The 12,510-nt window shown below is 40.6% G+C and overlaps 1 protein-coding gene across 1 annotated transcript in view; it reads left to right on the top strand.

Annotated features, from left to right (window-relative positions):
- Nucleotides 1-8,982: 8,982 nt before the first annotated feature.
- Ikzf3 (IKAROS family zinc finger 3) overlaps nt 8,983-12,510 on the top strand; it is a 99,152-nt gene continuing 95,624 nt past the window's right edge. The window contains exons 1-2 of the mRNA XM_045159550.1: nt 8,983-9,013; nt 11,818-11,868. Of these exons, the coding sequence (XP_045015485.1) occupies nt 8,983-9,013; nt 11,818-11,868 (82 nt within the window). The remainder of the gene's footprint in view (nt 9,014-11,817; nt 11,869-12,510) is intronic.

Below are 12,510 nucleotides of genomic sequence, written 5' to 3'. Positions count from 1 at the left end.
GGATGCCAGTTTACTGTTAGGAAGACAAAAGGGACGGCAACAGTCAGGGGCACTTCTCTGGCACCTGCCAGGCTCAAGCATTTGTGGCTGCTGCTAAGTTCAGTACAGGATGTTTTCTGAAATTTGACATTTTGCTCCCCTTTACAGCCTGTGTTTCTGTTTTCTACTGAGCAAACAAGCAAGCAAGTGGAAGTCTGCTCTCTGAAAAGGAGAATTTTGTTAGCAATCTTTCTTCATTGTGTAAAAATCACTTAACAGTATTAGAAACAAAGACAAGTTTTTAGCTGTTTGAGTAAAATATGCTCACAGATCTTGTTGCTCATGTAAACATTTGGTCTTATTCATAAGCAATTTAGAGCTAACCATTATATGCCAGGGCCTCCAGCCACTGCAAAGGAACTCCAGATGCGTGCACCCTTTTGTACATCTGGTTAACGTGGGTCCTGGGGAATCGAGCCTCGAACCAGGGTCCTTAGGCTTGACAGGCAAGTGCTTAACCACTAAGCCATCTCTCCAGCCCAGCAAGCACCTTTAATTACTGAGCCATCTCCCCAGCCCTCAATACTTAGGAAGAACATTTATGTTTTGTGTGACTTGATTTAACTTGTTATACTATCTCTGGAGTTTTGAATGCTAACTAAGATAATTAAAAATCTCCCTTTTTTTAGAAGCTGTACTCAATTATTTCTTGTGTACACACAGGGCACTTGAAAAAAAATATTACTGAAACTTACTTAAATGTCACTCTCAGAGGATTTCAAAGGTTCCAGAGACCAGGACCTTTTGCCTTTAGGTTAACAAATCAAAAGCTATCTTGATGTATTTAACTAAAAGATGTTCCCACATAACAGTTGTTCATGAAATCTTTGAACTAGATTTCTCGTATTTTTTTTTCTGTTAAGAATCCTTTCAATGTGTTGTTGAAAGTTTCATAGTTGGCTTTCTTGCATTAAAAAGAAAAACCTATCAAACTCACAAAAAAAGTTGCAGCATACTGCAAAAATATGTTTCTTCTGGAGAATTTGAGAGTAGATTCTTTTTTTTTGTTTTGTTTTGTTTTTTGGTTTTTCGAGGTAGGGTCTCATTCTGGCCCAGGCTGACCTGGAATTCAGGGTGGTCTTGAACTCACAGCGATCCTCCTACCTCTGCCTCCTAAGTGCTGGGATTAAAGGCATGCACCATTATGCCTGGCTAAATAAAATACATTTTAAAAAAGAATTTACTCTTCAGCCGAGCGTGGTGGCACATGCCTTTAATCCTAGCACTCAGGAGGCAGAGGTAGGAGTATGGCTGTGAGTTCAAGGCCACCCTGAGACTCCATAGTGGATTCCAGGTTAGCCTGGGCCAGAGTGAGACCCTACCTTGAAAAACCAAAAAACAAAAAGTATTTTATTTGAGAGCAAGAAAGAGAGAGAGAGAATGGGAACATCAGGGCCTCTTGCCATTGCACATGAAGTGCAGACACATGTGCCACTTTCTGCATCACTAGGGGATCAAACCTGGGCCATCAGGCTTTGCAAGCTAGTGCCTTTAACTGTTGAGCAATCTCTCTATCCTTGAGAGAAATTTTTTAAAATTTATTTGCAAGGAGAGAGAAAGAGGTGCATGAAGAATTACAGATGCATGTGCCATTTTGTGCATCTGGTTTTTTTTTTTTTTGAGGCAAGCCCAACAAACTGGCCTTTTTTTTATGAAAGAGAGAGAGAAAGAGAGAGAATTGGTGTGCCAGAGCCTCCAGCCACTGCAATCGAACTCCAGATGCGTGTACCACCTTGTGCACATGTGTAACCTTGCGCGCTTGCCTCACTTTGTGTGTCTGGCTTATGTGGAACCTGGAGAGTTAGTTGAACATGGGTCCTTAGGCTTTTGCAGGCAAGTGCCTTAACCACTAAGCCATCTCTCTAGACCTAGAGAGAAAATTCTTGACATGATTCCTATCATCCTTGAATACTTCTCTTACATAACCACAACACAGCCATCAAAACCAGGAAATCAACAGTGATATATTACTATTTAGTTCTGAGACCTCATCAGGTTTCTGGTTGTTTCTATAACACTCCTTCCTGCAGGAGAATTCACTTCAGACTCATACTGTGTGTCTTTGACATGCCTCTTCTCTCTCAGTCTGGAACAGTTCCACAGATATTTCTCTCTATATATGTGTATGATATATACATTTATATAATTTATTTATGAGCAAAGAGAGAGAGAGACTGAGAATGGGCATACCTCTTGCCTCTGCAAACAATTTTACATGGCTTCTGGGTTTTGAAGCCAAGCCATCAGGCCGTGCAAGCAAGTGCCTTTAACTGCTGAGCTCTCTCTCCAGCCCAGTTCTTTAGTCTTTCATGGTCTTGACATGCAAGGATCACAAGGCAGTTGCTTTGTAAACTATCCCTCAGTTATGGTTTGATTCCTTATGGCATACTTCATAGTAAGTGTATTTTGGCAGAAATACCACAAAAGTGATGATGCATTCTGTCCATTATCAGGTGCCATCACGTCCATCTGTGCCAAGACTGGTGATGATCACATGTAACTTGTTAACAGTGGTGTCAACCAGGCTTCTGCCTGTGTTGTCATTCTTTCACCTTAGTAATTGATAAGTATTGGAAAGAAGTACTTTAAAACTATGTATGTATGTGTGTATATGTGTGTGTGTTCCATTTATCAACTGACTTTCAGTGGGTTATAGTCTAATACTATTATTATTTTAAAATATTTTCTTTATTTATTTTCAAGGGAGGCACAGAGAAATTGAGAGAGAGAATATATGTGCCAAGACCACTAGCCACTGCAAACAAATTCCAGATGCACACACCACTTTGTGCATCTGGCTTTTTGTCAGTACTGGAGAATCAAGCCCAGGTCGTTAGGCTTTGCAGTCAAGCATCTTAACCACTGAGCCACCTCTCCTGCCCCACTATTATGATTTTAATGCTCTCTAATCCCAGATTTGGCTACTGGAAACTCTTTTATAATGACTTATATATCCTGTTAAGATATTCTGTTCATTCATCAAGTTCTTCCTAGCTTTCTGGCATAACAAAAGGTTCTTTCCATGGAATCAACCATTTCTCCAGGGATCCTGATTCCTTTCAGTGGAGAATATTTATTTTCAAAGTAGTTCTTTTTAGTTTTGTAATTTTTTTTTCTCAATTTTTAACATTTTCCACGATTATAAAAAAATATCCCATGGTAATTCCTTCCCCTCCCACTTTCCCCTTTGAAATTCCATTCTCCATCATATCCCCTCCCCATCTCAATCAGTCTCTCTTTTATTTTGATGTCATGATCTTTTCTTCCTCTTATGATGGTCATGTGCCACCTTGTGCATCTGGCTGATGTGAGTCCTGGGGAATCGAACCTGAGTCCTTTGGGTTTACAGGCAAGCACTGTCATCGCTAAGCCATCTCTCCAGCTCAATAAAAAGATATTTTTAAAACCCCACAAAACTTACTAAAAAAGTTCAAGGGCTCAAGTATGTTTTATCTTTAGGTCACCAAATCAAAAGTCCCCTTGCCATGTTCAATAAATGTTTCTGCACAATGGTTTCTTGTGAAATCTGTGCCAGCTTGCTTGCTTGCTTGCTTGCTTGCTTGCTTGCTTTATTTCTTTCTTTCTTTCTTTCTTTCTTTCTTTCTTTCTTTCTTTCTTTCTTTCTTATTTCTTTTTTTTTTTTTTTTTTTTGTTTTTTTTGAGATAGGTTTCACTGTGGCCCAGGCTAACCTGGAATTAACTATGTAGTCTCAGGGTGGCCTTGAACTGACGTTGATCCTCCTACCTCTCCCTCCCAAGAGCTTTCTTTCTTAAAAATCCTTTCAGTATGAAATTGGAAGTTTCATAGTCAGCTGTTACAGACATGCCCAGTTCCACCTTGGGTTCTGACATCCCCCCATGCCAAGCTGCTAATTTGCCTGTTTCCAAGTATGTATGTTCTTCTGCCTTTATATCTTATTGCTAACATCTTACAGCTGTGTCTTAAACTTTTAATGTTAGGTTAAGTGAGTGACTTTTTTATTTTTTTTGGTTTGGTTTTTTGAGGTAGGGTCTCACCCTAGCCCAGGCTGACCTGGAATTCACTATGGAGTCTCAGGGTGGCCTTGAACTCATGGCGATCCTCCTACCTCTGCCTCCCGAGTGCTGGGATTAAAGGCGTGTGTCACCACACCCAGCACGAGTGACTATTTTTAGCCCCCAAATTGGAACATAATCTGATTATAGTATATCCCTTCTTTCTTTTCTGTTTTCTTTTTCCTGCTTCTTCTTCTTTTTTTTTTTTTTTTGAAGTAGGGTCTCACTCTAGTCCAGACTGACCTGGAACTCACTCTGTAGTCCCAAGATGGCCTTAAACTCACAGTCATTCTCCTACTTCTCTGTCTCATGAGTGTGGGGATAAACGGTGCGCTCTACCATGACCAGCCAGTATTTACTTTTTGACACCAGTACAATCCTGAACAATTTTGGGTAAATGACTACCATGAAAACAAAGAACAAAAGAGATTTAAATTTTTCTACTTATGGCAAAATGCCTTTTAGTGAACAAGTCTTCCCACAGAAAACAACTGCAGATTCTGGGCAAAATGGAATAATAAAAATCTATTACCTGATGGCATTAAAAAAAAAAAAGTCCTAAGGCTGGAGAGATGGCTTAGTACTTAAGGAGCTTGCCTGCAAAGCCAAAGGACCACAGTTCAATTCCCCAGGACCCACGTAAGCCAGATGCACAAAGTGGCACATATGTCTGGAGTTCGTTTGCAGTGGCTGGAGGCCCTGGCACACCCATTCTCTCTCTCTCTCTCTCTCTCTCTCCCTTCCTGCCTCTTTCTCTCACAAATAAATAGACCTAGAATAGCTTGTTGGGTGGGATTTTACCTTCAGAGCAGGTCCCATTTTAGCCTCAGGGTGACTAAAACTTGGACAGAAAGCCTATATAGTCTCACTAATTTAATAAGCGCTAACAACCTCAGTGTGGACGAAGTAAGTAGAAACCCCTGGGATGGAGGCAGCCGGAGTGGGAAATACCCCCCTGGCTGACCCTTGAACCACATGTATGCAAAGTTACTCTAGCCTATGTGAGGCTAAAATAATGTATGCTTCTGCGAAGGTGACCAACTCATCCCAGTTTCTTGGGATAAAAATTCTCCTTAAAAGATTTATTTTATTTATTTGAGAGAGAGAGAGAGAGAGAGTGAATGGCACATCAAGGCCTTCAGCTGCTATAAATGAACTCCAGACACATATGCCACCATATGCATCTGGCTTGCATAGGTTCTAGGGAATTAAACCTGGGTCCTTTGGCTTTGCAGGTAAATTCCTTAACCTCTAAGCCATCCCTCCAGTTCCCCACTTCTTCTTTTTTTTTTTCAAGATTGGGTCTTGCTGTAGCCCAGGCTGACCTGGAATTCACTATATAGTCCCAAGGTGATCTTGAACTCACTGAGATCCTCCTATTTTTAAGATTTATTTTTATTTATTTATTTTTAGAAACAGAGAGAGGGAGAGAGAGATAGAGTAAGTGAGAATGGGCATACCAGGGCCTGTAGCCACTGCAAATGAACTCCAGACACATGCACCTCCATGTGCATCTGGCTCACGTGGGACCTGAAGAATTAAACCTGGGTCCCTGGGCTTCACAGGCATGTGCCTTAACTGCTAAGCCATTTCTTCATCCCATAACATACAATTTTTATACCAGGGGGCTGGAGAATCAGCTTAAGATGCTTGCCTGCAAAGCCAAAGGACCTGGGTTTGATTCCCCAGGACCCAAGTAAGCCAGATGCACAAGGCGGGACATGTGTCTGGAATTCATTTATAGCCACTGAAGGCCCTGGCATTCAAGGCCGGCCTGAGACCACAGAATGAATTCCAGGTAAATCTGGGCTAGAATGAGACCCTACCTCAAAAAAAAAAAAAAAAAAAATTTAAAAAGAAAAAAAATAAATAAATAAAAGAGAATATTAACTATAGAATCCTATCATATTAAAAGGATAACAAGGAACTTTAAACAATATATTTGACAACTTAGATAAAATAGGCCAATTCTTTAAAAGGTAAAACTTAGCCAGGCTTGGTGGCACAGGCCTTTAATTTCAGCACTCGAGAGGCAGAGGTAGGTGGATCATCGTGAGTTTGAGGCCAGCCTGAGACTACATAGTGAATTCCAGGTTAGCCTAGGCTAACCTAGGTTACCTCAAAAAACAAAAACAAAAAAGCAAAACTTATTGAAACTGCTGCAAAAATGTAATAAAAGTCTGAATTAGCCTATATCTGTTTAAAAAATTTGAAACTGGAATTTAAAATTCCAGGCCCAAACAGTGTTACATTTGAGTGTTAACCAAACATTTAAGGAGTAAATAAGTGTCACACAACTCTTTCAGAAAATGAAAAAGAAGGAATGCTACAAAACCTGATGTCAAAAATTAAAGAAAAAAAAATTAAAGAAAAAGAAAATTATAGACCTAAGTCATTCATAAACCTAAATGCATGAATCTTTAATAAAGTATTAGCAATTTGATCTATAGTACATACAGCAAAATGATGTCACAACCAAACAGGGATTTCCCTGGAATCCAAGGGAATTTATCTCAGAGGTTAGTTCAGTAGTAAAATCAGGTAAGTGCTTTAACCACTAAGTCATCTCTCCAGCTCAGTAGTAAAATCAATGCGATTCATTCAAATTAAAAGAACAGACATAGGATCATCATAGCATTAAAAAAATTTTTGTTTGTTTTTATTTATTTATTTGAGAGCAACAGACAGAGAAAGAAAGAGGCAGAGAGACAGAGAGAATGGGCATGCCAGGGCCTCCAGCCACTGCAAACAAACTCCAGATGCGTGCACCCCCTTGTGCATCTGGCTAACGTGGGTACTGGGGAATGGAGCCTTAAACCGAGGTCTTTAGGCTTCACAGGCAAGCGCTTAACTCCTAAGCCATCTCTCCAGCCCATCATAGCATTTTTAAAATTTATTTATTTATTGGAGAGAGAGAGGCAGATAGAGAGAATGGACGCACCAGAGCCTCCAGCTACTGGATGAACTCCAGATGCATGCACCACCTTGTGCATCTGGCTTACGTGGATCCTGGCAAACAAATTTCTACATTTGTTAATGATTATAACAACAAAACTCACTGAATATGGAGGCACACACCTATAATCCCAGCACTTTGGAGGTGAGGTGAAGGCAGGAGGATCATAAATTCACCACCAGCCTGGAGGCTAGCCTCAGCTATATAGTGAGACCCATTCTCAAAACAGGCAGATAAACAGATAAAACAATGCAGAAAAGAAAAAAGAACCATCCTAGGAAATCAGAGATAGGGAAGGAATGTCTTGTGCACTTTGGAAAACCTGTGGTGAAAATAATAACTTATGATGAGATAGTGAACATCCTTCCCCAAAGGTTAGAACAGGGCAAGGATCCCTCTGTTCAGTTCGACTCACAATCCCAGCCAGTGCGATGCAGCAGAGACAAAACTGAAGGCATAAAGAGTGGAAAGGAAGATATAAAACTGCCCCAACTTGCAGATAACGTGGTTATTTATATTGAAAATCCAACCCACCACTAAAACTAAGCTAACCTAGTAAAATCTTGGTATACAAAGGACATTGTGCAAAAACCAATTACATTTTCTATACTATCTGTAAACAATTAGAAAAATTAATTTCACAGGCTGGAGAGATGGTTCAGGAATTAAAGGTTTTCTCTCTCTCTCTCTGTCTGCCTCTTTCTCTCTGCCTATCTCTCTCAAAGAAATAAAAATATATTTTAAAAAGTTAAAATTAGAGACAGGTGTGGTGGCACTATACCTTTAATCCCAGCTCTTGGGAGGCAGAGGTAGGATGATTGTTGTGAGTTCGAGGCCACTTTGAAACTACATAGTGAATTCCAGGTCAGCCTGGGCTAGAGCGAGACATTACCTCCAAAAAACCAAAAATAAACTGAAAAAAAAACATTAGGCTGGAGAGATGGCTTAGAGGTTAAGGCGTTTGCCTATGGAATCTAAGGACCCAGGTTCAGTTCCCCAGTACCCACATAAGCCAGATGCACTAAGTGGCACATGCATCTGAAATTAGTTTGCAATGGCTGGAGGCCCTGACGTGCCCATTCTCTCTCTCTCCAGTAAACGAATACATAAAAACAAAACATTTTTTTTAAAAAGAATTGGTACTGGCAATAGAAAAGGAAGTATAAAATAATAAAGTCCCTTTCCCCAAACCCAGGCCCCTCTAGCCTGCTTGCCCTGAGCCAGGAAGACCAGGCCTACCCATCACAGGCATGTCTCCAATGGCAGCCAATACTGGAGAGACCCAAGATTCATCAAGCTAAGAAGGGAAAGCCCTCTCTATCACATCTAGGAGTGTCCTCTTTGTCACACTCAGCAGGGCTGAGGGAACACTGCAAAGGAAGTGGTGGAAAGAATGAGTGCTGCTCTTTCTGCCAGCCAGAGAATCATCTCTACAGAGATGGTGGCAGCCACCGAGGAGACTCAGAACTCATCAAAGCAGAGAATAAGCGGTTGTGACTCCACACTCACTGAGACATCTCTAGCGTGCCCTCCAAGGATCAGAGAACATTGCAGAAGATGGAGCAGAAAGAACGTAAGAACCACTGGGCGGGAAGGAGTACTTTGGGGCACTGTCCTCCTGACATGAGATGACTGGAGCATTCATGACCCCCTCCGTGGTTAGTCACCCATACCCCCACAAGACCTGCACAGTGCTGAGCCCATCAACACTTTGGCTCGGAGGACAGAGGAGGACAAAAGGAACAACCAAACAGAGGACGCACTACCTAGAAAGAGGAGGGGCCTCAGTAGAATGGGGGTGACAGAGAAGGGACAAAAGAGGATAACAGGACAGGAAGTACAGCATGTTTATATGTTAGAGTTCTCAATAAGAAATGATAAACTAATAAAATGAGCAAAAGGCTTGAAGAGATACCTTATAAAGAAAAGTATACGGATAAACTCATAGAAAGATGCTCAATGTTACTACTTCTTCAGGGAAATGTAAGTTGAAATCAGAATGAAATGCCAATACTCATCACCCATGATGGCTCTAATTTAAAATTTTGACAATATGCTGGGTTTGGTGGCATCAGTATGTAACCCAGTACTGGGGGGGGGGGGACTGGGGCAGGAAAATCATGTGAGGTTGGGCTACATGGTGAGACAGCTTCTCAAAAAACAAAAAACAACCAAAATTCCAACAATACCAAATAGGGGTGGGGACGTGGAGCAACTGGAAGAACTCACTCAGTGCTAATGGCTCAACTGCTTTTGAACAAGTTCTGGAAGTTTCTATTAAAGCTAAACCGATCCCTACTCTGTCCCAGTAACCCAGCACCTAAGTATCTACCCAAGAGATGTGAAAGCAAGAGGGCACAGAAAGGCTTTCACAAGGATGATTACACCTGGGTCTAATCATGAAGAAAAACAAAGAAATCCCAGCTGAGGAACATTCTATAACATACGGACTCTCAAAACCGTCAAGGGCATCAAGACAGAATGTGTGAGACATTGTCACAACCCAGAGCAGCCTAAAGAGACAGGATGACTAAACGTCATGAAGGCCTTAGATGAAAACTGAAAACAGCTGAATACTTAGTAATAACCTGTCAGTATTTGTTCATTACTTGTGACAGATGTACCATACTAACTTAAGATGTTGATAGGAGGATCGCCGAGAGTTCGAGGCCACCCTGAGACTACATAGTTAATTCCAGGTCAGCCTGTACCAGAGTGAGAACCTACCTTGAAAAAAAAAAAAAAAGATGTTGTTGATAATATAATACAGGAAACTTAGTATAGGTGTATGGAAAATCTGTATACTTGTCTGTATGCGTTTTCTACAAATTTAAAACCATTCTGAAATGTAAGTTAATGATTTTAAAAAGAAATGTTATATCAGTTTTATTCATAATAGCCAAAGCTAGAAACAGTCTAGATGTTCCTCATTGGAGAATGGATGAACTGGTGGATTCATGTAGTTAAAATATTACCTAATTTTAAAAAAAGAATGGGGCTGGAGAGATGGCTTAGCAGTTTAGGCACTTGCCTGCGAAGCCTAAGGACCCATGTTTGACCCTCCAGATCCCACATAAACCAGACACACAAAGGTGAGGCAAATGCAAGGTCTCACCTGCCCACTAGATGGTGCAAGCATCTGGAGTTGGATTGCAGTGTCTGAGGTCCTAGCATGCCAATTCTCTCTGTATCTCTCTCTCTTAAAAAAAAAAAAAAATGAACTACTGATAAACACCACAGAATGGATACATCCCCAAAATGTTACATGGAGCAAAGCCTTCGGCAAAAGAATTTATACCATATGTCTGTATGACTCTCTCAGAGATCACATAGATCATATAAATTCTAATGTTGATCACTGGGTTTTTGTTTGAATTTTTTTCATATTTAAAAATTTTTTTTATTAACAACTTCCATGATTGTAAACAATATCCCATGGTAATGTCCTCCCTCCCCCAATTTCCCCTTTGAAACACTTCATTCTCCATTATATCCCCTCCCCCTTTCAATCGGTCTCTCTTTTATTTTGATGTCATGATCTTTTCCTCCTATTATGATGGTCTTGTGTAGGTAGTGTCAGGCACTGTGAGGTCATGGATATCCAGACCATTTTGTGTCTGGGGGAGCCCAATGTAAGGAGTCCTACCCTTCCTTTGGCTCTTACATTCTTTCCGCCACCTCTTCCACATTAGACTCAACTCCCAACTGACTGGTTTTGAGAAGGACAGACGTTGAATAATCCAATAACCTGGGTTTGAATAACTTATGCTTTATTCTGGAATAGTACCAGCAAAAATATGTATAATATTTATCATATTATCTTATTGTATGTATGATGTGTGTGTACTTGTGTGTGTTCACGTATGTGAATCTGGGGGAACATGCGCCACAGTGTGCATGTGGAGGTCAGAAGACAACCTTGACTATCAGGTCTTGCCTTCCACCTTGAGGCAGGATCTCTCTTGTTCACCACTGCACATGCCATGCTGGGTAGCCTACGCGCTGCCAGGGATTCTCCTGTGTCCACCTCCCATCTCACCATAGGCACGCTGGGATTACGGACACGCTGCTGCAGTTAGATATCCAAACCCTGCTCGTCAAGCTAGTGCAGCAAGGGCTGTACCCATTGAGCAATTTCCCCAGCCTCTAACATTATGTCACTTATATATAATGATATTTCTTTTTATTAAGTATTTTTATTTACTTATAAGCAGAGAGAGGGAGGGCGGGAGAGAGAGAGAAGAAAAAGGAGACAGAGAGAATGGGTATGCCAGGGCTTCCAGCCCTGCAAACGAACTCCAGATGCATGTGCCACTTTGTGCATCTGGCTTTATGTGGGTACTGGGGAATTGAACCTGGGTCATTAGGCTTTGCAGGCAAGCACCTTAACTGCTGAGCCATCTCTCCAGTCCTATAACAATATTTTTAATCATATAAACATACACACACACACACACACACACACACACATATCCTCTTTTATATACGTGGGAAAAGAATAAAAGTTATCTGAAGTTTTCTCTATGACAACTCACTTTTTTCTCATTGTTCTTGGTTTAAGTGAATCTCTAACAGAAAGTTCTTAGTGTAACAATGTTGCAGGGATAGATAATTCCTTCATTCTCCTTAAGGCGCCATTAGGGGGAGCACAGAGGAAAATGTACTTCTATTTGGAAAGGAATTCTGCTGCTGAATTTTCTAAAATAGTATTCTTACTAAATTTGGAATACTCAAATCTGCAGGAATGTGCTTGATGTACCTAATATTTATAACTCCTTTCTTTTCAGATATACAACCAAATGTGGAAATAAGCATTCAAGAGCAGCCTCCACCCACAGGTAAACATCAGTTTTAGAAAAAACATACCTCCACTGATAGAACCAAGGAGAGAGGAGTGTTCTTATTCTGTTTATAGTAAAAATGCTATGCAAAAAAAAAAAAAAAATAGAAAACCTGGACATGGTGACGCACACCTTTAATCCCAGCACTCAGAAGGCAGAGGTAGGAGGATTGCAGAATTCGAGGCCGCTCTGAAACTACATAGTGAATTCCAGATCAGCTTGGGTCAGAACGAGACCCTACCTTCTAATACAAAATAACAGTAACAAAAAATTTAACAGTTTTTCTTACTGGTAAAATAACTTATGCATTTAGGTCATGTAAATGTTTTAGCATCATTGAGCCAGACTGCAATCTAGCTAATGAATGTGACTGTTTTTTGTTTTTACTTTTTTCAATTGATTCATCTCAACAAATACAGATATTGTTGAATAATACAGTAGCTTAGATTGGAATGACTTATACTTTGCTCTATAACTGTGGTTTAACTTTTTTGGGGGGGACTTGTGGGGGCTGAGATGGGGTCTTGCTCTTGGGTACCACCACTCCCAACAAACTATTTTTTTTCTGGTAAAGGACCCGAAGGTAAATATTTTAGATTTTGCAGGCCATATTATAAGCCTATGTTCTTTGAAAATATA

Source organism: Jaculus jaculus, chromosome 9 (genome assembly GCF_020740685.1).
Source record: "Jaculus jaculus isolate mJacJac1 chromosome 9, mJacJac1.mat.Y.cur, whole genome shotgun sequence".
Taxonomy (NCBI): domain Eukaryota; kingdom Metazoa; phylum Chordata; class Mammalia; order Rodentia; family Dipodidae; genus Jaculus; species Jaculus jaculus.
This window is presented reverse-complemented; position numbering and strand designations above follow the sequence as displayed.